This window comes from Lagenorhynchus albirostris, chromosome 11 (genome assembly GCF_949774975.1).
Source record: "Lagenorhynchus albirostris chromosome 11, mLagAlb1.1, whole genome shotgun sequence".
Classification (NCBI taxonomy): domain Eukaryota; kingdom Metazoa; phylum Chordata; class Mammalia; order Artiodactyla; family Delphinidae; genus Lagenorhynchus; species Lagenorhynchus albirostris.
In genome coordinates, this window is record NC_083105.1 from 101,669,857 (window position 1) to 101,696,823 (window position 26,967).

The window sequence follows — 26,967 nt, forward strand, 5'->3', positions numbered from 1 at the left end:
AATGAAAATAATGGTACGACTATGTGAAAAGCTTTTAGTTTGAAAGATACTAGGAAAATACAGGATGCTCTTAGAGTGGATCTGTCGTGAACAATAACCATTAAAGACCAATTAACACATTTTAAGAATTAAAACTACAGTAAAATAACCAGGTTGAGTATGTCATTGCATCACCTTTCAAACACAGACATGCAAACCCAGCTAGAAAACTGTTTAATCCTAAATTAAACGTGAGCATTAGGACTGCTGGCCTCGTTTAGATTCAGTCACTCAAATTGCCACTGCGAGTTCGGCGACTACTGTCAATTTTTAACTGTGCAGTGGACTCTTGTCAGGATTAAGCAGGTCAGACTTTATTCGACACAACATTGACTGTCCCTGGTGCCTTATTTTTACCTGAAAAAAAAAATAAAGAAGGCCTTTAAAAAAAAAACCTCTGGTTAATAATAAATACTGAAAGATTATAGTGTGTTGGAAGCTGACAGGTATCGTAATATCTAAATGGATTTATTGACCTTTAAATGGAGCTTGGCTCTCATGTCTATTTGTCACGATTTCCTACTTATTTCCTTCCCCACTTTTTCCCCATTGTCAACTCTTGTTATTCTCAGTGATCACAGAAAAAAAAAAAAGTTAGTTTGAGGGACTTAACCTGCCAGTCTGTGTTGTTTTTGTCACATTATCTCTCCTCCTTTACTGAAATATCTCTCTTCTTCCTTGTTCTTTTTTAGTTAAGGTATAATTGACATACAACATTATATCAGTTTCAGGTGTCCAACGCAGTGATTTGGTATTTGTATATATTTCAAAATGATCACGGAAATAAGTCGAGTTAACATCTCTTAACTGCTTCTAATCGGGCTCATTACAGAGCCTCTAACAGTAAGAATTAAAGGCTCTAATACAAGCTTGTACCGACAAACAGAATCTCATTAAGAAGTTCGTTTTGGTCCTCCCCCCAGCTCCTCAAGAGAACGCGCTGGTGATAATATCCAGTCTAATTGTGTATTTTCTACATGTGATTACAACGCAGCAGGACTATCGGACTGCATAAAGTTTGAAGTGTTCTTCTCATGAAGTGAACTGTCATTAGTATTAGTGAAGACAGAAACCAATTTTTGGAAAGGAGGAATGAATATAAAGATGAGTTAGGGCAAATTGGATGACTGGGTGAGCCACGCTGGGATGCAGAGGTAAAGAAATTGAAGCTCTATGTCCTATATTTAGTATTTAAATAATGATAATTTAAAAGATCTTTCTTAAGGGAAGTCTGTTGATGGGCTAGGCCTGGAAGAGAAGAAGGATGTCTCTGTCATAGTGGAGTCAGCTCACATTTTTACCCTTTCTCTATTCCCCACTGCACATAACTTCCACTCATAGACCTGGGGATAGCGACAGATCTTCCACAAGCATCTTGTATCTAGTAGTGAAATATTAGTAACAACTTAAAAGTCCCAACTGAAGTAGTGTTTAAATAAGTTTTAGTTCAGCCATGTGATGAAAGATTATGCTGTCACTTAAAATAATATTGTATATTTAAAAATTAGTGATAATTTTGATGGAAATATGATTATAGTGTTAGGTTAAAAAATAAAACATGCTCATGAAGTAAAAAAAAGAAAGGAAGAAACGTACATAAAAGTAAAAGCGGGGCTTCCCCGGTGGCGCAGTGGTTGAGAATCTGCCTGCCAATGCAGGGGACACCAGTTCGAGCCCTGGTCTGGGAAGATCCTACATGCCGCGGAGCAACTGGGCCCGTGAGCCACAACTACTGAGCCTGCGCGTCTGGAGCCTGTGCTCCGCGACGAGAGGCCGCGATGGTGAGAGGCCCGCGCACCGCGATGAAGAGTGGCCCCCACCTGCCGCAACTAGAGAAAGCCCTCGCACAGAAACGAAGACCCAACACAGCAAAAATAAATAAATAAATTACTAAAAACTCCTACCCCCAACATCTTCTTAAAAAAAAATGTAAATGCATAGAAAAATATCGGAAGGAAATATATCAAAATGTTAATGAGGTTATCTCTCTGTGGTAGAATTATGAGTGGTTTTTACACTTTTTTTTTTTTTTTTGCCTATCTCTATTTTGTATATTTTCTAAAAATAAAATGTATACTCCTGGAAGAATAAAACAATGAAGGTTAGTTTTTAAAGAGTTAACAAATATAATGGTTTTCTGGCCTTTATAGAGATAAAATAATGTAATTTTTTTTTTTTTTTTTTTTTTGCGGTACGCAGGCCTCTCTCACTGTTGTGGCCTCTCCCGTTGTGGAGCACAGGCTCCGGACGCGCAGGCTCAGCGGCCATGGCTCACGGGCCCAGCCGCTCCGCGGCATGTGGGATCTTCCTGGACCGGGGCATGAACCCATGTCCCCTGCATTCGGCAGGTGGACTCTCAACCACTGCGCCACCAGGGAAGCCCAAAATAATGTAATTTTTAAAGTATGTCTTTTGCTGTTCTGATGAGCAGAATTTATTATAGACCTAGTTTGTTGTGTGTATGAATGTGTGTGTGTGTGTGGTGGGGGGGGTGATCTTGGATACACAGAGTTAAATTTAACGTTTTAAATTAATCACATGGTTGACATCTGCTATGACCAGGGCCCCTTCCCAGGTATTGCAGAGGACACAGTTGTTATGAGACACAGACCTTGTTTACAGAAGGCCTACATCAGATGTGGAAAAAAGGCTTAAACATGTGGAAAAGTCAATGACAATCCCCATAGCAAGCTGACAGGTTTTTCCAGAAGTCCTTACATGATGTTCCGTTCATGTAATCTGATGACCAGAAGATGCTTCTTGAGAGGACCTGTCCACTTGAAAACATCTTAGTCAGTCTTTTTTGGGATGTTGTCTGTCTTTAGGTAATAACCGTGTGTCACAGGAATCTGCAGAGGTAAGATTTTCTTCCCATTTATTAAAAAAATTGAACCAAAGTTTATTTGGCAATAAGATAGGGGCTAAGTCTCTACAAGGGCTTTAAATTTCTCTTTGGGCAGGGTTCAGCCTTTTGGGCCCCTTCTAATGACTACCTGTGACTATTTTTTCTAACCAAGGTCTAGCCCTTACGTCCTGATTCTTGGGTAGCTGATCCAGCACTGCAATCTGTCCTGGTTTGTTACAGGCAGAGATAAGCGATAAGATTCCCCAATCCTATTCTGTCATAGCTTAATACCTCTGTTGAAGCTCGGGGATAAGAGCTGCAAAGATGCACGGATGGAGAGCTGACGTCAGCCTGGCAGTTGGAAAGGTCTACTGTGACAAGCTGCTCCCAAGGTGCACTAAGCTGTGAGGCAGCACCGCCTTGTCTTTCTCTAGGGAACCCCTGCGTTCCAGACCTAGATTCCGCACGCACATCCCTAACCTGGCTCTTATTAGCATCGTGACTTGTGTTAGTGTTTAGCACCCTTATTCAAGAATTAAAATCATACTGCATATAAAATGTGAGATCAGACATGCTTCCTCTCCAGTGGTCTAGAGAGTCACACAAAAGAAATTGAGAAGTATTTTAGGAGAGGGTGAAAGTAGTGGAGGGGGAAAGAAGTAATCATTTCAGGATTTTCCTAGAGAAATTATAAAGGAACTTCGCCAGAAGTCCCAAAGGGAGTAGGTTGAAGTAACTTGCCACTCCGACAAAGGAAAACCAACTGATTATGAATTCAGTTCAGCGAAGGGCCCGGCTCTGCTAGTCTCATCACTACAGCCCTAGATGGCCCGGGTTCCTCTTCCTTCATCACCTGCCCCGATTGTTTCCTTGTATTGTGTATAATTTTATGAGCTTTGTGATTAAGTTGGAGAAAAATGAGACTACTATTTAAGGACTCTTAGTATTGTCTTAAAATAATGTATACTTCTGTCTACTCTAGATCATTACTCAGTGTAGAACTTGGAGCTCTTTACCTAATTCTCAGCTATTCTAAGACAGCAAATTTACAATGTCTTCAATTGGTCTAAACACATATGGACATTTGGAAGATGAAATATTATTGCTGCTGTTACTGAATTTGCTGAATACTCTTTCTAGTTACAGAGTAAATCTGACTGTGGAGATTAATTAAGCAACATATGTTCAGTAAAATCATCATCTTAAGAGTCAGAAAGTTAACACTACATATAAAATTATGAATGTTAAAGTAGCACATATAATTTTCCTTGATCATAAATGACTAATTTTGGTAGAATTATATGCCATTTTAAAAATCTGCTTTATTGCAGTGTAATCTATGTACAATTAAAATTCACCCATTTAAAGTGTACTGTTCAATGAGTTTTGAATGAATACAGTCACGTAACCGCAACTAAAATCAAGACAGAAAACATTTCCTTCACTCAAAATGTTCCCTCAAGGGACTTCCCTGGCGGCCCAGCAGTTAAGACTCTGTGCTTCCACTGCAGGGGGCACGGGTTCCATCCCTGGTCGGGGAGCTAAGATCCAGAATGCCCCACAGTGCAGCCAAAAAGAAAAAAAAGAAAGAAAAAAAGTTCCCTCGTGCTCCTTTGCAGTCAATCCCCATCCCTCCTCCCACACCCCCCCAACCCAGGAACAGATCTGTTTCTATAATTTTGCCTTTTCTAGATTGACATATAAATGAAATCTGTAGTCTTTTGTGTCTGGCTTCTTTCAGCTAGCATAATGCTCTTGAGATTCATCCATATTATTGTACATATCAGTAGTTTGTTTCTTTGTATTGTTCAGTAGCATTCCATTACATGGAAATACCACAGTTTACTTACCCATTCATTACCTGTTGACAGGTATTTGGTATAGTTCCAGTTTTTGGCTATCACGAATAAAATTACTCTGAAATGTCTTTGTGTGGACATACATTTCCATTTCTCTTGGGAAATACCTAGCAGTGGATTTGTTGGATTATATGGTAAGTGTATGTTCAACTTTATTAGAAAGTCACACTATTTTCCAAACTGGCTGTACCACTGTATTCCTATCAGCAACGTGTGATAGAACCAGGTGCTCTGCATCCTTGTCAACACTTGGTATTCTCTGTCTCCTTTAGTCATTCTAGTAAGTATGTGGTAATATTACACTGTGGTTTTAATTTTCACTACATCAATGACTAATTATGATGCAATACATCTGTTCATGTGCCTATTTGTCATCCATTTATCTTCTTTGGTAAAGTATCTGTTCAAATCTTTTGCACACTTTTTTAAAATTGCACTATTTATCTTAATGTTGAGTTGTAAGAGTTCCCTACAGATATTTGTTTTGCAATATTTATTCTGTGGCCTTTTCATTTTTATAACATTTCTTTTAAAAAACAAATTAAAAAAAATTTTTATGAAGTCCAGTTTAACAATGTTTTATGTGCATTTTGTGTCCAAAAATTCTTTGCCTAAGATCACAATGATTTTCTCCTACGTTTTCTTCTGGAAGTTTCACAGTTTTAACTCTTATATTTAAGTGTATGACCCAAGTCAAGTAAAGTTTTATGTACTATATGAGGAAAGGATTTGCCACCCAATTGTTCCAGCATTATTTGTTGTAAAGGCTACCCTTTCTCCTTTGAATTACCTTGGCACCTTTGTCTATTTGTATTTTGGCACTCACTATTCTGATCAGCTGATCATTTGTCAGTGTTTAAGTCAGGACCACACTGTTTTGATGACTGCAGCTTTACAGTGAGTCTTGAAATCAGGTAGTATAAGTCTTTCAACTTTGTTCTTTTTCAAAATTGTTTCTGCTATATCAGGTCCTTTTATTTCTATGTAAATTTAGAATCAGTCTGTCAATTTTTTTTTTTTTAGACTCCTCCATTATATACTGTCTTTTTTTTTTTTTGGCGGTATGCGGGCCTCTCACTGTTGTGGCCTCCGGATGCGCAGGCCCAGCGGCCATGGCTCATGGGCCCAGCGGCTCCGTGGCATGTGGGATCTTCCTGGACCGGGGCACGAACCCGTGTCCCCTGCATCGGCAGGCAGGCTCTCAACCACTGCGCCACCAGGGAAGTCCCATTATATACTGTCTTAAAGTATTACGGTGGCTGTATTTTCCTAGTCTCTTTTACACGTAGGTATTGAAAAAGTCAGAGCAGTTTTCTTTTCTTTTTTGGCTGCGTTGGGTCTTAGTTGCGGCACGCAGGGTCTTTCATTGCGGCCACAGGCTCTTTTGTGGCGTGCTGGCTTCTCTCTAGTTGTGGCACAGGCTCCAGAGCACACGGGCTCTGTAGTTTGCAGCATGCAGGCTCTCTTGTTGAGGCACATGAGCTCAGTAGTTGTGGCGTGTGGGCTTACTTGCCCCACGGCATGTGGGATCTTAGTTCCCCACCAGGGATTGAACTTGCGTCCCCTGCATTGGAAGGCAGATTCTTTACTGCTGGACCACCAGGGAAGTCCCTGTCAATTTTCATTTTTAAAAAGTCTGCTGGGATTTTGACTGAGGTTGCATTGAATCTATAGATCAATTTTGGGAGAACTGACATCTTAACACTATTGAGTGTTCTGATCCAAAACAGGATATATCTTCCCATTTATTTGTCTTTAATTTCTCTCAGTAATATTTTGTGGCTTTTAGTATATAAATCTTGTGCATAGTTTGCTAAATTTATTCCTAAGTATAGTATGTTCTTGACACTATTTTAATTAACATTAAATTTATTTATATTTTTAAAAATAAAAATTGTATATATTTATGATGATTTGATATATATATCCATAATGAAATTATTAGTATAGTAAAGCTAATTAACATATCATCTTCTCAGATAATTACATTTTTGGATGTGATGAGTTTGCCTGAAATCTACTCTCTTAGCATATTTTCAGTGTTCAATACAGTATTATTAGGTAGAGTCATCATGCCTATAATTAGATCTCTGGACTTATTCATCCTACATAACTGCAGTTTTGTACCCTTTGACCAACATCTCCTTGTTTCCTCCACTGCCACTGTCCCCCCATTCTTATTCTTTGCTTCTATGAATTCAATCATTTTTTTTTCCCCCAGATTCCATATGTAAGTGAGATCATATAGTATTTGTCTTTCTCTGTGTGGCTTATTTCACTTAGCATAATGTTTTCAAGGTTCATCCATGTTGCCACAAGTGGCAGGATTTTCTTTTACCTCATGGCTGAATAATATTCCATTTTGTACATATACCTCATCTTCTTTATCCATTCATCCATTGATGGACACTTAGGTTGCTTCCATGTCTTGGCTACTGTAAATAATGCTACTACGAACATGGGAGTGCACATACCTTTCCGAGTTAGTGTTTTCATTTCCTTTAAATAAATACCCAGAGGTAGAACTGCTGGATCATATAGTAGTTCTATTTTTACTTTCTTGAGGAACCTCCATGCTGTTTTCCATAGTGGCTGCACTAAGTGACGTTCCCACCAACAATGCACAAGGGTCCCCTTTTCTCCACATCCTTGCCAACACTTATTTCTTGTCTTTTTGGTGACATTCTAACTGGTGTGAGGTGTTATCTCACTGAGGTTTTGACTTGCATTTCCTTGATGATTAGTGACACAGCACTTTTTCATACACCTGTTGGCCATTTAGATGTCTTCTTCTGAAAAATATCTATTCAGGTCCTTTGCTCATTCTTAAATCAGGTTATTTGTTTTTCTGCTGTCGAGTTGTATGAGTTCCTTACATATTTTAGATATTAATCCCTTATCAGCTCTATGGTTTGCAAAAATTTTCTCCCATTCTGTAGGTTGCCTTTTCATTTTTTTGATTCTTTTCTTTGCATTGCGGAAGGTTTTTAGTTTGATGTAGCCCCACTTGTTTATTTTTGCTTTTGTTGCTTGTGCTTTTGGTGTCATACCCAGGAAATCACTAGTTTCATTTAGTTGTTTGTATTTTCTTGTCTTTCACTGAATTTCTTTAAGAGGATTATTCTCAATTTTGGGTCGAACCGTTCATAGATCTCCACTACTTTGGGATCAGTTATTGGAGCTCCATTATTTTCCTGTGGTGCTAGCATGTTTACTTGATTATTTGTGATCCTTGTGGCCTCGTGTTGATGTATGTACACCTGAAGAAGCAGGCACCTCTTCTAGTCTTTAGAGACTGATTCCGACAGGGACAGCCCTTCACCAGGCAGCCCATCCAGGGATTCTGGATTGCACATCTGTTGGCTATCTGCAGGCTTGCTCTGGAGCCCTTCAGCAAGCAAGTCTGGTGCCTGGGTCAACAGGTGGTCAGGCCTAGTGCCTCAGTCCATCATGGGGTGGGCCTGAAGCCTAAGTCCACTGGGTTGAGCTTGGCACTTGGATCTGTGGGGCGGGTCTGGTACCTAAGGCTGTGGTGGTAGGCTGAAGACCTGAGTCCACAGAGGCAGGCCTGGTATCTAGGACTGTAATATTAGGCATCAAGCCTGGCCCCATGGGGGCTGGCCCAGTGCTGAGGTCTGCTGGGGCAGGCCGGGGCTCTGGTTCTGCTGGAGCTTGGGGCCACAGGGGTCGGTCTGGCATTGGGGTAGGCCTGGTCCTGGGGCTTTAGTAAGCTCAAGTGTTCATTTCATTCTCTTTCTCCCACTGGGAGGGTGTCTCTCTTCACACTGGGCTGCCTGGGGTTGGGGAAGGGGTGACAGAGATAATGTGAAACTGTCTTTCCTTCCCTCCTCAATGCATCTTTTCTTACTTCTTGCTCCACCCAGGTGCTCTAATCCCCACCTGGAATCCTTAGCTCTTGTGAAGGTATTTTTGCATGTGGATATTCGTTCAAATTGATGTTTCTGTGAGGGGACAGTCACTGGAAACTTGCTGAAGTCTGAAAGCCAAGCGATATATTTAAAAATTTTTAATTTTAGATTGTCCATTGCTTGTATGTAGAAATGCAGTTGATTTTTGTATATTGACCTTGTATCCAGTGTCCTTGTTAAATCACTTCCTAGTTCTAGCAGTGCTATTTTTTTTTTGGCTATCTGTGAATAAAGGCACTTTTACTTCTTTCTTCATAGTCTGCATGCCTCTCATCTTTTATCCTCTCTTGTTACATTGAGCAGGACAGCCAGTACCATGTTATATAAAGTAGTGGGAGTGAATATTCTTACCTTGTCTGCCATCTTAGAGAGAACGCATTTGTTCTTCCACCATTTAGCATGATGTTAGCTCTAGGTTTTTTGTAGATGAACTTTATCACATTGAAAAAGTTCCCTTTTATTTATAGTCAGTGGAAGGATTTTTTAAATAAAGAATAATTGTTGAGTTTTGTCAAGTGATCTTTATGCATCTATTGAGATGATCATATGATTTTTTTGTTTGTTTGCTGATACGGCCAATCACACTGATTATTTTTGTATTAATATTATGTTTATTATTATATCTTGAGATAAACCCAACTTGAACATGATATATTATCCTTTTTAAAAAAATATCACTGGTTTTTATTTACTAAAATTTTGTTCAGGATGTTTGTATCATGTTCATGAGAGATATTAAACTGTAATTTTTTCTTTTTTTTTTTTTTGGCGGTACGCGGGCCTCTCACTGTTGTGGCCTCTCCCGTTGCGGAGCACAGGCTGAGTGGCCATGGCTCACAGGCCCAGCCGCTCTGCGGCATACGGGATCTCCCCGGACCGGGTCACGAACCCGCGCCCCCTGCATTGGCAGGCGGACTCTCAACCACTGCGTCACCAGGGAAGCCCTTTTTTCTGCCTTCTTTTGATTTAAGTATCTTTTAATGATTCAATTTTATCTCTACTATTGGCTTATTAATTATAACTTTGTTTTATAATTTTAGTGATTTAGTGTTTACTGTATATATTTTTAACTTATTATAATTTACCCTTAAATAATATTATGCCATTTCACATATAGTGTTAAGAACTTTATAATAATATTCTTCCATTACCCCATCTGTCCTTTGTGCTGTAACTGTTATCCATTTTCTTTTATATATAAAAGTAACTTATAAATTTATAAAGGTAAATTATATACAATACGTTATTATTATATTTTCTTTAAATTGATATTTATCTTTTAATGTGATTTAAAAGAATGCTTTTCTATTTCCCAACAAATTTATTTTTTCCAGTGTTTCTCATTCCCTATTGAAATCCTAATTTACTAATCCATCTACTAACATTTTCTTTTCCTAAAGAACTTAAAAAACGACTTTTATTGTAGTGCAGGTCTGCTTGCAATGAATTCTTTCACCAAAAACACACCCAGGTTGGGTGGGGTGGTGGTGGTGAAACGCTCCAGCAGGTGTGTTTTGTAACAGCTTCCTAGGTAATGCTGATCACTCTCTTCTTGTGAGAACTTGTTACGGCCTGGAAGATGGTATGGATTCCCATATCATTTTGGTGGGTATTGCCCAGGCTTTTTCTCTGTGCATTTAAATACATATAGAAACATAATGTAAAAATATAACATATGATCTAATACCTATTATTCTGCAACTTGAGTTTTTTTACTATTTTTATGTGACCACATATATATTTACTTCCTGCTCTTCTACTGCTGCGTGGTGTTGTCAAAATTAAGTATACCATAGTTTATTTTCTTATCAACATACATGCAGATTGTTTCACTTTTTGGTTACAAAGCTGTAGTGGACCTTCTCATTTTTCGTGCACATGCGCAAGTATTTCTCTCAGGTAGGTACCAGAAAGGGAGACTGCTGGATCAATGGCTATGCACATTGTACATTTTAACTAAGAAACTGCCCTCAGAAAAGGTGGTACTAATTTATGTTATCATTAATAGCACGAGCTTCTCCACACCCTTGCCAACACTTGATATTATAAACCCTTAAAAATTTTGCTAATTTTTTTGAAGAAAAAATATATATCTTATTTTAGCTTGCACTTCTCTAGTTACTGGATTCCAGAATTTTTTCAGTCATTTGCATTTCCCACTGTCTCAATTGTCTTTTCCTGTCTTCTCCCCCCTTTTCTATACAGGTGTCTTTTTCTCTGTGGTTTAAGGTGTTATCTATGTATTTTGGTTATTAGCCTTTTGTTATATAGGTTCTAAGTTTTTCTGCCAGCTCATCATTTGTGCTTTATTGACCAGAATTGTCAACTTTGATAATAGTCAAATGTTTTTCTTTATGACTCTTGGATTGTTCTTTGAAGTCCTTTCCTATCCCATGTTCCCCTATATTTTAAAAATTCTTACAGCTCTTTTAAAAAAAATAGCTCTTTAAACTGTGTGGATATTAATTTTGTAAATGGTGTGAGGTAGACATCTAACCTAATTTGTTTTTCAAACTAATAACTAATTGATCAAGCACTGTTTATTAATCTTTACCCCACTGACTTGAAACGCCGCCTTTATTGTTTATGGGATGCTCATACACACATAGAACTCTAAATACACATGTTTCCGTATTCTCTCCATTATCTATGCTTATCTCAATACCATACAGATTTAATCCTATGGTTTTCCAATTTGCTTTGGTATAGGGCAAGTCTCATCCCCCTTTATTTCATTTATAATTAAAAAAGGTTTAAAAATCTATTCTTCATTGTTTAACTGTCTGATTCTCCCTTCTTCCTTGAGTTGCAAATAACAAGGAGGTAAAATAAGAAGTATCATAGACAAGACAAAAGAGCATGAGAAAGGAGGGAAAAGAGACAAAAAAGGAGGAATTCTCTTAAGATGGTATTTTTTTCTCTACACTTCAAGGTGCTACCCTATAAATTATGCCACATACAAAATAAAATAGATTTTGTGTATTCATCCACTGTCTAAATCAAAGGTATCTCTGGCTTTCATTGCTGGCCAGTTACCAATGGCAGGGACCATGTAAACATAAAATGTGAATGGATGGGAACTAGAAAGAAATATGAATCAACGTGATAAAATGAATAAGGACTAAAGTGAATTAAGAACATGGTGAGAGAGAATAAAATACTTGTATTCTTAGTATGGACCTACCCACCAGGAAGTCAAATCTCTGAGCTTAGTGCATCCATGGTGTCCTGGGTTCTTTCTCCTACCTCTTGATGTCTTATATGGGTTACAGAGAGGTCAATTCTTTACTTGATAATTGAAGTGACAGAGAAAGGAAAAGAACTATTAGGGATATAATAGTAATGAGTAATAGAAAATACCATGCTAACTGCAAGTGGGTAAGTGTTGAAAAGGGAGCTGAACAAATAAGTGTCCATAGTAAAATATTCACATAAACAGTTTAAGCTTTGAATCTAACATTGTACCTGTTTTCCTGGTGAAGCTAACATAACCCAAGTAGGAAAAGCTGTCACATGGGCAAGCCTAGTGTTAAGTCAACAGTTAATTCAATTATTTACAATGAATTTAGTTGTTCCCTGCTGAAATAACATGTCAATAGGGCATGGTGGTTGTCATGGGACTTGTGTCCAATGCAGTGTGGCCAAAGGTTCATGGCCCAGTAAGCAGGGCCAGGTAGTAATAAAGGCTTTTAATGACCATTCACACAGAAATATTCTCATTTCTTTTATGGTGGCAAAACACGAACATTGTGATTTACTGATCTCCCTTTAACTCATCAATTTATAATTAGTTGTCTCATGTTTTAAAGTAGACTGCTTTTCCTAGTAAAGCAACAATTGTGCAAGTTCTAAGAAGCTGCCTCAAGAAGTACCATACAAATGTATTTTAAAGTCATTTCTCCCCTTGCTTTGCACCGAGTTTACGGTTGAGACAAACCACTTAATACATATACCATAATGATATTTGCCGTTACCATAGCAAACGAGTGAAGGGGATATTCTTTAAAACAATGGAACTCTAATATTTGAAGACTCTAGTGGCCCCTACTAAACTCGCATTTTAAAATGTTCATAATCTTCCACCTTCATAAAACCTGACAGCCGTCGGTTTTAAAGCAAACTGTTTTTGTATACCTCAAAGGGTAGCTTTTGATAAACAAAAAATTGAGAAGTAGTGTAACTATTCTACGTATCAGATGAATTGCTATGAATTGCAGAGACAAACTTCTCCAAGTGGAGCTCATGCAGCCCGTTTGGGCATTTGCTAGGAAACTAAGCGCTAAAGAATCTTACGTCCGCCTGCTTCCAACCGCTGTCCTCCCTGTGCGGCCGCACGCGCCGTGCGCTCCCGAGCGGGTGCCCAGCGGGCTCGGGGGCCCGAGACTGAGCGGAGCGCGCGCGCTCGGCGCGGTTGCGCACGTTTCAGCACTTCCCGCTCCTATCGTTGGGCTAGACTTACAACCGCCATCTGGGTTTGGCTTCCTCCTCCGTCGGGCGCCCCCTGGTGCTCATCACCTGCACCATCTTGAGTGGCTGCAGGAGCAAAGGTCCCGGGAGCCCAAGGATGCTTTCGAGAAAGCCGCACGTCCAAAGCCGTGGTGTCAATCACACGGGTACATGCAGGCACCTCTAGAGGAAGCTGGATGCTGTTTTACTAAGCACCAAGCAAACAGGCGGACATTAAGTTTCATCCGAGTCAACTCGGCCCTCAAGTTTGTGGTAAAAGACGCAAAGATACGTTAGACCCCGTCTCTTCTTGAATCCGCCCCCTCCCGCGCGTGCTGCGCGCTTTTTCCGGGCGGAGTTCGCTGTGACCCTTGACTGCAGTGGGGCGGCCCGTTTCTTGAGAGCCAGAATATCTGTCCTGGGCTGGAGCCGAGGATGCGGCCTTAAGTGCCATGGAAGGGAGGTTCCCTAACCTGTCCAATCAATGTTATGCACAAAGTCTGTCGCCCCAGGAAAGGGGTCCAGCTCCCCCGGCTCTCTGCCCACGCCCCGGCACCAACGCCGCTCCACATTAAACAGGAACAGCAACTCTTTTTCCATCCATGGCAACCCCAAGAGCTCGCTCTCGCCTCGGCACAGCATGGTGGGAGCCTCTCCCCTTGTCCTGCCTCCCTCTCCTTTTCTTCTCCCTTCCTTCCTAACACAATTAATGCCTAAGTCATGATTTTCCTAGCTAGCGCCCACTGAAGGATGGGGCTTAGCGACTCACGGTGACGCTCCCATCCGCCTTCCAGAAGGGGAGGTTTCAGAGAGAACTACAGCTCCCGTCAGGCATCAGCCTAAGCCATCGCAGGGCATCCCGGGAGTTGTAGGCGCCTTCCTCCTCTGTCCCATTCATTCCTCAAGGCGCCAACTACAAGTCCCAGTGGGTCTCGGGGCGGGCACGCCTGCGCGAGAGCCCCGCGAGCGGGGTGGGGGGTGGGGTGCCCCGTGCAGCGGGGGGCGGGGCTCGAGCGGGCTGTGTGGAGGCTTCAGACTCCCGGCGCCATTTAGCGCCGAGTTTCGCCCGCGGACGCCGCGTTTCTGTCGCGGCGTCTCTGCACCCGTCTTCGTGACAGAAGGTGCCCAACCGGGTGACTGCCCTTCTTCTCCCGGCCCTGCTCGGCCCGGAGGAGCAGCAGGCTCGGGCCCTCCCACGCCAGCCCTCCCTCCGTCAGCCCCCGGCCCCGGCCCAGAGAGGACGGGGTCCGCCCGGCCCGGGGCGGGCGGCGAGGCCCGGGGCCGGGGGCCGCTCCTCCGCGTCGCGCGTCGGCCCCTCGCGTCGGGCGATGGGCGGCCTGTGAGGCCGTCCAGCAGGGCGGGGAGGAGGAGCGGCCACCCGCCTGGCCGCGAGCCCCGGCGCGGCCTCCCCTGCTTCCGCGCCGAGCAGCCGCCGCTCGGGGGTCCGCGCGCGCCGCCGCCTCAGGGCCCAGCCCGCCCCGTGCCGCGGCGGCGGCGGGCAGCCGGGCCGCCTCCGTCTGGACTCGGTGCGGGCCGCCGCGCCGCCCCCATGACCGCGCGCCCCCGCCGCTCCAGCCCGCCCGGCAGCCGCTTGCCGCACGATGGCTGCGGGCCGTGAGGCGCCAGCCCCCGTGCCTCCGCCCCGCCGCCGCCCCCGACCAGCGCGCCTCGAGAGCCGCAGCGGCCGCCGCAACCGGGCCCGCGGCCCCGCCTCCCGCTCGGGCCGCCGAGTCAGTGCTGAGTGAGGGGCCGTCGGCCCGCAGTCTCGCCGCCCCGGGCCGGCCCACTTCTTCTGCGAATTCGAGCCGCCCGCCTCGCTCCCGCTCCCACCATGTCTGGCGGCGCCGCCGACCAGCAGAGCAGCGCGCCGGGCTCCCTGTTCCTTTCGCCGCCGGCGCCTCCCCCCAAGAATGGCTCCAGTTCGGACTCCTCGGTGGGAGAGAAACTGGGCGCCGCGGCGGCCGACGCCGGAGCCGGCAGGACGGAGGAGTACCGGCGTCGCCGCCACACCATGGACAAGGACAGCCGGGGGGCGGCCGCGACCACCACCACCGAGCACCGCTTCTTCCGCCGCAGCGTTATCTGCGACTCCAACGCCACGGCGCTGGAGCTGCCCGGCCTCCCGCTCCCGCTGCCCCAGACGAGCGCGGCCGCGGTGGTCCCGCAACGGAGTCCCCCGGAGCCCCAGCGCGAGGAGACCCTGACCCCCGCTGCCGCCCATGTGGCCCAGCAGCCGCCCGCCGCCGCCGCCGCCCCCGGGGAGCCGGTCGCCGCGGGCCCAGCCGCCGCCTCGGCCCCGGGCAGCGCCGGCAGAGACCGCCAGGTTGCCCAGCCCGGCCACGCGGGGAGCAAAGAGGAGCCCCCGTCGTCGAGAAGTGGCAGCGGCGGCGGCAGCGCCAAGGAACCCCAGGAGGAACGGAGCCAGCAGCAGGATGACATCGAAGAGCTGGAGACCAAGGCCGTGGGAATGTCCAATGATGGCCGCTTTCTCAAGTTTGACATCGAGATCGGCAGGGGCTCCTTTAAGACGGTCTACAAAGGTCTGGACACCGAAACCACCGTGGAGGTCGCCTGGTGTGAACTGCAGGTATGCCCCACCTACTTCTTTATTTCTCGGTGGTTTGGATCCCCGATTTGGCTCGGTTCGGCCAGTTTGCCGAGTTCGCCCTTTGCATGTCTTTCTCTGATTGTTTGCTCCGAAATGGGGGGAGACCAGCTTTTGGAAGAAAAGCCAGAATTTGGGGCATGCACCTAGGTGTTTGGATAGGATAGGAGTTAGTATTGGTAGCCAAAGAGATGTGCTCCTAGGGAGGAGTGATGAAAGTCATCCTGATACAAACGCATTGCCTATTCGTCATTGTTTTACTCGTCTGGCAGGAAACGGAATTAGTGGGGAAGTTTTTGAGTTAGGAAAGTACAGTCTTCTTGCCTTGTGCTCCTCAGGGGGTCTGCAGTGATGAGCTGCTGGTGTGTTAGATGCGTGTTTCCGTTCCTGAGATCAGGCTGTCCTTTTAGATTAAGAACGACCTTGTTCCTGACTGACTTTCCTTTGGATATATCTTAGTTGGTGATCACACAAGCATTTAATAAACTATAAGAAAGACTTCCTTCTCTGGATAAATAGTTTGGGACTAGAAAGTTATAGTAAGTGGTTGATACAGTTTCACCTAATGGTGCATAAACCTTGTGATAGCTAGCAGTGATCTGACGTTGTTAATTAAAACTAGTATGTCTTCAGCCCATTCACTATACTGTGGGTAGTACAGGAGCTTATGTAAAATTGTATATGTGCTTTGAGAGTCGTAATGTCATTATCGTTGTTTTAACTTTGTTGTAAAAAGTTTTTAAGCCAGACTTTCCCAGGAGTACAAAGGAGTCACAAAGCTTCCTTTTTCACCTCTCTGGGAGGTTTTCATGGTGTAAATGAAATGATTTTCATGGTGTGTCATCCTGGTTGACAAGGATATTCTAGGTTTAAGTAGCTGGGTTTGGGCTACTTGTTGCTTGACCTGTAGCAGCTTGATTGAATGTTGTCCTCACCTGGAAGTGAACATACATAGATTATTGGAAGAAGCAGAGTTGAACTGAATGAAAAAGCCACTTACATTATACATGAAAAATGCCAGTATCCATATTCTTTTTGCCAAGAAAATGGACCAAGCTGAATTAGGGTATGAAAGTACCTGAGTGATCTGGGAATTTATCTATTATCCATGAACTAATATGTTAACACTTAACCCTTTGAATGTCACCTTCCAAATGACCAAGGCCATATCAAGTGTGAAGGGAAATTAACATGTGGAAGGAAGTAAACTTCAAAACTGACAGGTTTTTTTGGAATGTAATTTCTTAAGTTTTATAGTTAGTGATATAGAACTTCTAAGGCACTGTGAAATAAAACCTACTCAATTTTATAGTGTTTTAGAGTTGGGAAGGTGGCAGACCTTTTTTTAAAAAAAATTGTGAAACTATAACTTTATTCTGGTTGGTCAGTCATACTCAAAAACTTATGTATGATTTCTTTTGGTTTACAGGCGGACACCTGTTTCTTTTTTGTACCTCAGGTGCTTATTGCTACTGATCCTGGATTTTATTCTTCTATAGTTTCATGTTTGAATAGGTGCTTTTTAACAGTTTTTTTTTCCCCTTAATTAGTTACCTTACTCTCTTAAGACTAGACCCAAGTAAATGTTGAGCACCTTATGGATGCAATGTGTGTGTTTTCCTTTTTTGTCACTTGGAATTTTCTGATAGTTTATTATCCTGAAACTAATGATACAGTGGGGAAGAAAACCTCAATTTGTCTAATGTCAGAATAAGAATTTTGTCTAAGCTTCTCAGTTTTTCCTAGAACTGATGACTTTTTAGATTTTTGTTCTCTACCTAGGCATGGTCATGGTTAAACAAAAGAATATCTGCTATCCTTACATATAATAATGTCGCCATATTATTTTTACGTTAGTTCAGGGTTTGGCTGGAGAACCAAATGAATCCTAGTTCATTTGTTTGGTACCCTGGTTTGGAACCTTCCATATATGTCATTTGACCCTACTTCTACAATTTTTCATTTTGGTTTTTAAAATGTGATTATCTTAGCCCCAGGATCCTTTATAGCAGTAGTTGGACAGTGTTTATGATTTTTTGGCCAGAACTTTTGCCTAATAACCTATTCAGTAGGTTAATGTTTGGGTTTTTGTCTTTGGATCTAAACTGAAGGACAAGCCAAGGGATTACTAAATCACTGGGAAAAAAGGAAAGCTTTTTTTCACTAAATGTATATTTATTAATATGCATATTTTTCTGTAGGAGGACTGGAGAAATATTGTGTTCAGTTGTCGAGTTAAAAATCTTGTGTATTAAAACTGGAAGAGATCTTAGGTTATTCTGCCCAGCTGCTTATTTGATAAAGAAAGAACCTGAAGTCATAGAGCAGGTAAATGACTTGCTTGGGTTGATAAAGAACGGAAATTAAACTGGTTGGGATTCTAATAATTTGAGAAATGTTAAAGCATTTGTAATACAGTAGATGGTTAATTAGTAAATCTCAAATGAAGCTGTTCTGTTTTGGCGTGGAAGTTACTGTCAGATTTTTGGAGAAATCCTATCCTGTAACCATGGCAAATTCCAGACTTCTGATTTGGGTGTTGATTTTATCACTTCAAATGGAGAAATAAATAGGCTTTTTGGGGTGGAGAATGGGTGAGTGTGGTATACAAGTCAAATTTGTTTCCATCAAGCTTATTTTTAGAGTCACAATATGCATAGTTACTTAGTAAAACAAATATTGACTCTTAATAAATAATATGTAGGTAATACTTTGATACCACAGGATTTTAAGAGATAACAGATCTTTTAAGATGAAAATTTCTTTACCTGGTTTTATTAGGTAGGCTGTGCTTTAATTTTACTTCTCTGTTGGCTTGGTCAGAAAATGTTATTGCTGGACTTTGCAGAATTTACGTTGCATTTTTAGGAAGGGTTCTTCTTTGCTTTTTGTTTTAAAGAAACAGCATAGTTTGCTTGAAGAAAACATGGAAATTCAAGAATGGTTGCTCTACTCTAAGCACTTTTCTCCCCATGCTACTTCTAAATACTGAGTTCACTTGTTATATTGATGAGATTGTTTCCAGACCTACCTGAAAGGAGAGGTCAAATCATAAATTTTGATTAAGCTCCAAAATACTTACAGTCTATTTTTCTCTGGCTTTTCGCAAGTTAAGACTCATGTCTCATCATGAGTATATGATATTAATGTTTTATGAAAAGTTTGTCAGTGCTGCAGAAATTGGATGTGGTTCTGTGGTTAAGAAACCATAACATTTCTTTGCTATAGTTCTTAAAATAATTCATTGAACTGTATCTTCCCATTTGAACATTGAGGATTTTTCTTACCTGTATTTTTTAAATTTGTGCCACATTTCTTGTTTTTTAGGAACCTGCAGTAACTCTTAGTTTCAGGAACTGAATTTCAGGGAATAGTCTTTGGAGTTTTTCTTGTTTGTTTTTAAATTCTCCGAGTCACTGATTTTTGGAGTATGGGCAGAATTCAGGTAACTCAAGGGTAGCTGCTGTGCAAATTAAAGAATGATTGGTGACTTGTTTGAAGTAATCCTTTGTCCCTTCTAAACAGGACCGAATAGAATTAAGGACAGGATAATTTTGGGTAGGTAAGATTTAATTTAAAATATATGTAGATTTATTGCATATATTTTAAATTATTATTATGATTTATTGAAAAAGAATTACATTTAGGTTGATTTTTTTTTTAATGATATAGTTAGTTCTTAAGTCTTAAGAGCTTAAATGTTTTCCTTTTCTCTTATTTACCTTTAATATCACAGTTGTTTCTAGTGTAAGAACTTGGAAAGAGAGATTTTCTTTTGGGTTTTTTTTTTTTTTTTTTTTTGCAGTACGCCGGCCTCTCACTGTTGTGGCCTCTCCCATTGCGGATCACAGGCTCCAGATGCGCAGGCTCAGCGGCCATGGCTCACGGGCCCAGCCGCTCCGCGACATGTGGGATCTTCCCGGACCGGGGCACGAACTCGTGTCCCCTGCATCGGCAGGCGGACTCTCAACCACTGTGCCACCAGGGAAGCCCTTTTGATTTGTTTTTGATGACCATTTTTTAAATATAGGTTGATTGATTGATTGATTGATGGCTGCGTTGGGTTTTCATTGCTACACATTGGCTTTCTCTGGTTGCAGTGATCAGGGACTGCTCTTTGTTTTGGTGCGGTGGCTTCTCTTGTTGCAGAGCACGGGCTCTAGGCACGTGGGCTTCAGTAGTTGTGGCTCACAGGCTCAGTAGTTGTGGTTCATGGGCTCTAGAGCACCGGCTCCGTAGTTGTGGCTCATGGGCTCTAGAGCGCAGGCTCAGTAGTTGTGGCATACGGGCTTAGCTGCTCTGTGGCATGTGGGATCTTCCCAGACCAGGGCTTGAACCTGGGTCCCCTGCATTGGCAGGCAGATTCTTAACCACTGTGCCACCAGGGATGCCCAAGAGATTGTTTTTGTGTAAAACAAATTGGGAATCTTTTGTTGCTTGGTGCCTCAGTTCACTCTTTGACATTTGGATGCTAGTGCAAGATCCTGGTCATTTGAAAGTCACCCTAGTTATTAATCCCTGTGGAAACGTTCATCTAAAACGGGACTCTCATTTTCAGAAGTCATCTTAAACCTGTTATTTGTGTTTTCTGGTAACTTCTAAATTTTTTAGATAAAGCTGTAAAAACAGCAAGAGTGGTTATGTTCAAATTAAAATTTCTGAAAATGTTCATATACTAGGGAAAAATTCACTATAATTAGTTATCAGGTTTTGCTGTACCAGTTCTTTATATTTACTTATTGTTAGCATCTTGCATTTTGCTTGGTCCCATGTTTAAAATAAGTCAATCAAGTGTGCAGGAATAGGTGAGACTTAGCATGACCTGAATTTGGAGAAGGCACTATTTTTCTGCAGTATAACACAGTGATTAAGAACTTAAAATGCCTGACTTTCAATTCAGATCCTGGCTCAGCTAATGATTGTGTAACCTTGGGTAAACTTCTGTGCTAGTTTATTATCTGTAAAATGGAATGTAATAAGAGCACTTATTTTACAGAGTTGTGATGATTAAATGAATTAGTATATATAAAAAACATTTAGGACAGAGCCTGGCACATAAATATTAACTGTGATGATGCAGCATCTTTTTTAGGCTATCTTTGAGGGTACTGATGAAAATTTTGATTTGTTTACATTTATGCTTGAAAAATGTAGCAGAACTCTTACTTTGGCTACCATACTTATCGGAGAAATGTTGGAGTTGAACATGGTGTCATCAGTGTTTTCAAATTCCTTAGCTTTAGCTGTCCTCTGACTAACTTTCTAATTTCATGACCTGTCACCTTCCCAAATGGCAGCCTTTCTGAATTACTAGTTTCCCGAATTTACTAGGATCTTTCCTCTTGGGATCATTCTTATACTTTTCTTCACATTGATTAAAAATCATGTACATTCTTTGTCTACTCCACTAATCTTTGGGGTTTTTGAAGATATAAGTATCGATAGATGCTCAATATACTTTGATAAATATTAAGTTTTTTCTGTTATTAGAAATAGTTGTAGATCTCGGGGTTGTTTCATCCATATTCCTTGCCTTTCATTGGTCCACAGCAGATTTTCTAATCTTGTATTTGGAGATTGACTCTGGTATAATACAACACTGTATAACGGAAACCGACTCAAAGGCAGAAAACTTTGTTACCCAATTACCTGACCCTGAGTAAGGAACTTAATCTGTAACACTGATTTATTAGTAACATGTCTTACTGACTTCACAGGATTGTTGAGAAGCAACTGAAATACTATGTGAAGGTACTTTGAAAAATGTAAACGATGATTCTTTTAAAAAAATCCATTTGAAGGCTCTAAGTTATCATTTGTTACAAATTAATTATTTTAAACTTCTTAGTTAAAGTTGGGTTTTAGGAGCTTTTTGTTCTGTCAGTTTAGGGATTTTATTATATCTTAAGGAGGGGAGTAGTTTTTCAGACTGAAGAGAAATTGCCAGAAGCTTTTCTTAAGAGTGTTTTTATTTGGAAGAGGACTATGCCTTTGACAGGTGGCAGGCTTAATTTTGTGTGTGGCTTTAAAAAGATTGGTTATTGGGCTTCCCTGGTGGCGCAGTGGTTGGGAGTCCGCCTGCCGATGCAGGGGACACGGGTTCGTGCCCTGGTCTGGGAGGATCCCACATGCCGCGGAGCGGCTGGGCCCGTGGGCCATGGCCGCTGAGCCTGTGCGTCTGGAGCCTGTGCTCCGCAATGGGAGAGGCCACGGCAGTGAGGGGCCCTCGTACCGCAAAAAAAAAAAAAAAAAAAGATTGGTTATTGATATGTTCTGCAGAAGAGGAGAAACTTTAGTATTTGCTTGGTTTTGTGGTTGACTTGATTGTATAATGTCCACCTTAATTTGTATTAATTTAGACTTTTCAGGTGGGCGTTCATAAAGAATTTAGTTTTTGATGTTGTGACTTGAGTCTTGGCATTACAAGATTGACATATTAAATGTGCTGTGCTACATTAATTGCTTAATGATTTTTAGAAAAGGATCATCAGATAAGCTGTTTGTCACCACAAGCAAATACAGTTTTCCCTGGAATTTAAGAAATCTTAAGAAACGTAAGAGTTTAAGAATAATTTAAGAAAGTGTTTGGAAATCTACTTGGTATAATCGTCATATTCGGGTTAGTTAAGTAAAACCACTGTTTCTGTAGATGCCTTTTGTGCAGGCAGGGTTCAGCTTCTCAGTGACAGATGATCTGTGTTTTGGTCATTATGTACATGGTGAATGGTTTTGTGTTAATCAAACACTAATATATAAACCAAACAGTGAGAGGTGAAGCGAATTAGTGAATCAAATAATTATTGATGTACACATTTCCTCTATTAGTCGATAGAAGTAAACAGGTTGTTTGGGATAATGATAGGATCATCTTCATGGCTAATAGTTTTGAGCTAAATAACATGATATGCAGTCGCCCTCCATATCTGCAGGTTCCGCATCCACAGGTTCAACCAACTGTAGATAGAAAATATTCAGGAAAAAGAAATGCCAGAAAGTTCCAAAAAGCAAAAGTTGAATTTGCTGCACTTGTAGCAACTGTGTGCATAGCACTTACATCGTGTTCACAACTATTTATATTAGCATTCACATTGTGTTAGGTATTATAAATAATCTAGAGATGATTTAAAGTATACAGGAGGATGTGTATAAGTTATATGCAAACACAGCACTGTTTTATAGAAGGGACTTGAGCGTCCGTGGATTTTGGTATCCATGGGGTGGGGGTTGGAGAGCATCCCTGGAACTAGTCCCTGGTGGACACTGAGGGATGACTGTATTCATCTCTTTGTGGATATCCTTTTTACTTGGACTGGTAGATCATTGTGGATTAAGGTAAGTTTGGGAAATACAGCATATCATCTCTTTAACATGCTGAAGAGTTCCTAGACATTATCATATTTACATGCTCTTCCAACTGTCCTCACACCCTTCCCACACAAATGCTCAACTGTAGGTGGTGGAGAGAATTTTAAGCAGAGAAGTTAATTGGCAGATTTGCGTAGTAGTAATTGTGGAGAATGGATTTAAGGAGTACGAGGGATGTGTAGAGTTTAGTTTTATGTGTGGGTATGAGATTTCTAGGGCCTGAACTAGGACAGTAATAGAGGAGTGGAATCTTTAAATATTTAGTAGATAAAATATGCAGAGTTTAGTGATTAAGTGGAGTTTGGAGGAAAAATGAAGCATGGGTAAGAGGATGGGTGGGGATAGTGATGGTTCTGTCAACTGAGGGAGGGCATAAGAAAGGAGTTTTGTTTTTTTGAGAGGGGAAGGGGTATGAAGATGTATTCAGTTTGACATGTTGACTTTGAGATACTTGTGAAACCTCCAGGAAGTTCAGCCAGGCTGTTGGATACATTCATGAAGCTCAAATAATGGGTCTGAGGTAGAAATAGAGGCTGTTTATATTAGTCATAGCTGAAATAATGGAAGTAAATGGAATCATCTAAGGAGAGGATATATATGAAGAGAGAAGTAGAGGAAGAGACAAGGGAGAATAATGGGCCTAGGGCAAAATGGGAATAATTGATGGATGGGCAAAGGAAAAAGGAGCCCGGGGGTTAGGCTAAGTAGAACACTAGGAGAATGGTAATATCAAGGGAATAAAATTCCAGGAAGGAATATAGCAGAGAAGTCCAATTGGCATAGTAGTAGTTGTGGATAATGGATGTTAGAAGGCATAGAAAAAAAGTGTAGAGATTAGTTTAGGCAGTTGAAGTTGTTTATTGCATTTGGCTATTAAGTCATTAACCAGCAACATTCAAGATTATCTACATGAGAGGGGAGGTTGCATAAGGGAGGAGCACATAAGTAGATGTATAAGTCTCTGCTAATATCCTAGATTCCTGGGCTGGTCACTGTCACTAAATTTCTCTATCTATAAAGCCTTAGGTGGCTATTTAAATTTAAATTAATTAAAATGAAATAAAAACTTTAAACTTAATCCTTCAGTTGTACTGGCCGCATTTCAAGTGGTCAGAAGCCATGTGTGGCTACCATACTGGATGGCACATATAGAACATTTCCATCATGGCAGAAGGTTCTGTTGGAATGTGCTGTATCTAGATCGTGTGTTAAGTTGTGCTTTAAAAAAGAAATAGCTTTATTGAGATATAATTCACACCACAAAGAACATACAGTGTGGTGGTGCTTTTATAACTGAAGTGTTAAATATTTTTAAAAAATGTATTCTCTATTAATAATAAAATAGTACTTCCTTTTTTGGAAAAGATATACAAAGGATGTTATCACAAACTCACATATACATGCAGAATTAACAAAAATTAACATTATGTCACATTTGCTCCAGATATTTGGTGATCTTAACAGTTTCAGAAGAGTGGAAACTTTGCAGTGGGTTTAAAGAGTGGCGGAGGGAGGTTAAGAAGTAGAGACAAAAATAGTAGGCCATTTCTTTAGACAAGTTTGAACAAATACGGGGCAAGAAAGATTAGGTAAGTAGAAGGCATGATCAAGGATGACGTGGATAGATAGATGATCAAGGAAAGGTCTAAAAAGTTGAAGCATTGAAATATAATATTTTGTCTGCTTTCTCTGCTTCAGTATCTATTGTAAGTGTCTATTCTAAGCCAGTTACTGTTTTAGTTTTGGTTATTCTTTATGAATGGTTAAATTCAATCTAAAGAGTTTTCATACTTCATATGCCATTTATCAACTAGTTTCCAGAATACTCAGTCGTTGGGAGTGATGTGCTGATTCTTAAACAGTTTGTTTCTCTCCTGGCATTAATGCTACCTTTGCGTATTAGTCCTGTGATACATACTTTATTATTGGAGCATCTAAAATGACCATCTTTTTGTGTCACTTGAGGAAACAGATCTCCATTACGAGAAAGATTCTTAATTATTATGCTGTTTCTAGGATGTGGTCAAAGTGGACTTGTTTTACAACAAAAAGCCTAAAAACTGCATATACTTTCTTCAGCCCTTGTCTTTTTTTTTAATTTGTTTATTTTATTTATTTATTATTTTTGGCTGCGTTGGTTCTTTGTTGCTGTGCACAGGCTTTCTCTAGTTGAGGCGAGTGGGGACTGCTCTTCGTTGCGTTGCGCGGGCTTCTCATTGCAGTGGCTTCTCTTGTTGCGGAGCACGGGCTCTAGGCGTGCGGGCTTCAGCAGTTGTGGCTCGCGGGCTTCAGTGGTTGTGGCTCGCGGGCTCTAAAGTGCAGGCTCAGTAGTTGTGGCACACAGGCTTACTTGCTCCACGGCATGTGGGATCTTCCTGGACCAGGGCTTGAACCCATGTCCCCTGCAATGGCAGGCGGATTCTTAACCACTGTGCCACCAGGGAAGCCCTAGCCCTTGTCTTTTTGAAGAGTGTTCCTTGCTAATTAATCTGAAAAGTATTAATAATTACTAATACCTACCTAATAGGACTTTTTTTTTCTTGTGACAGGCACAGTACTATGCCCATGTCATATTTTTTGTTATTTTCACAACAACAGTACAAGGCAGATATGTTCTTACTTTTTATTTGGGGAAGCTAACTCAGGTTTAATAACTTGTTTAAGATCACATGGCCTATCTGAGTCCTTGTTTTTTCCACTGCAAAATACTTCAGTTAAACCAGGAAGAAGTTTGAGTTCTAGTGGAATTCTAAGTCCTTTTGCTCTGTTTAGCAATTATAATTTGTCGTTGAGCAACATGTACCTTTTATACTTTGAGTTCATGAAATAACTCTCCACTTCAGTGGCCTTTTAGCTAGTGTACATATATAGATGCTATAAGGAGGGAGATGGCGTGTTTGTTTTATTAACTTCTTGGTGTGTCCAAGGTTTTTTAGATGCTATTTACATTGGTTATTTACATTGGATATAGAATGTTCAGTTTATTTATTTTTATTAGTTTTATTTATTTGGCCACTCAACATGCGGGATCCTAGTTCCCCGACCAGGGATGGAACCCGCGCCCCCTGCAGTGGAAGCGTGAAGTCTTAACCACCGGACCACCAGGGAGGTCCCTAGAACGTTCTGTTCAGACTTAAATCTTTAAGGAGAAAGAATATTATTTCTAGTGTTCTATGTGTATCAAATTTCTACCTAATAGAGACAAATTGAATGGTTATAGTGTTAGTGGGATTTTGGTCAGTGGTCTTTAGATGACTTCTGTGTATACAGATTGTTCATATTCAAGTTTTACATTGTTAGTAATAATTAATTGGACTTACAAATTCCTAAAATTGTATCAATGCTACCTTTTACTCACCAGGAAAGCAGACTTAAGGATATTGGATCTACAATGAATAGATCAACATGTTAATTGCTATAATTTCCATAGGACTTAGTTTTATTTACTTTGGAGATTGAGGTTATAGTTTGTAGCTTTAGTTCTTTTTTTTTTTTTGTAGCTTTAGTTCTTGATACTGACAGTATGAATTGACTTTTTTCCCTGATTTTTTTTTTTAATCTTACCTCTTTTTCCTTCTCTTCACTGTTTACTTTGACATTTTATATATACTATTGGGAAGTATTTGCCTCTCTTGTTTCTATGAACTCCAAATAGAAATCTTGTATAAATTACATAATTATGTTTTGAAATCCTCTGGAATGTTTAATTTATTCAGCATTGTTATGGAAATAAGATGTTACCTCATCTCCAGTAAGATTTCCTGGTAAGTTAAATTTTCTTCTCCAAGTAACAAGACTTTGTATTAAGTTTGGTAATACTCTTAAAGTGCATTAGTGGTATTTGCTTATATACCTACCCACCAGCACAGAATAATAAGC

The 26,967-nt window shown here is 41.1% G+C and overlaps 1 protein-coding gene and 2 long non-coding RNA genes across 30 annotated transcripts in view; 2 read left to right on the forward strand and 1 right to left on the reverse strand.

The window, feature by feature from the left end:
• Positions 1–239: 239 nt before the first annotated feature.
• LOC132529325 (uncharacterized) lies at positions 240–13,313 on the reverse strand. The gene is made up of 3 exons (XR_009543419.1): positions 12,966–13,313; positions 2,758–2,888; positions 240–396 (listed from the first exon to the last, which is right to left on the reverse strand). It is a non-coding gene; the product is annotated as an uncharacterized LOC132529325 (long non-coding RNA).
• On the forward strand, positions 2,237–4,251 carry LOC132529323 (uncharacterized). The gene is made up of 2 exons (XR_009543418.1): positions 2,237–2,896; positions 3,168–4,251. It is a non-coding gene; the product is annotated as an uncharacterized LOC132529323 (long non-coding RNA).
• A 1,455-nt stretch (positions 13,314–14,768) lies between the features above and the next one.
• Positions 14,769–26,967, forward strand: part of WNK1 (WNK lysine deficient protein kinase 1) — a 135,895-nt gene continuing 123,696 nt past the window's right edge. For 9 of the 28 annotated variants that reach the window (XM_060164374.1, XM_060164378.1, XM_060164380.1 and 6 more), the window contains exon 1: positions 14,769–15,705. In XM_060164374.1, the coding sequence (XP_060020357.1) occupies positions 14,950–15,705 (756 nt within the window). In that variant the 5' untranslated portion in view covers positions 14,769–14,949. The remainder of the gene's footprint in view (positions 15,706–26,967) is intronic. The other 19 variants (XM_060164387.1, XM_060164388.1, XM_060164389.1 and 16 more) reach the window with 4 other exon arrangements.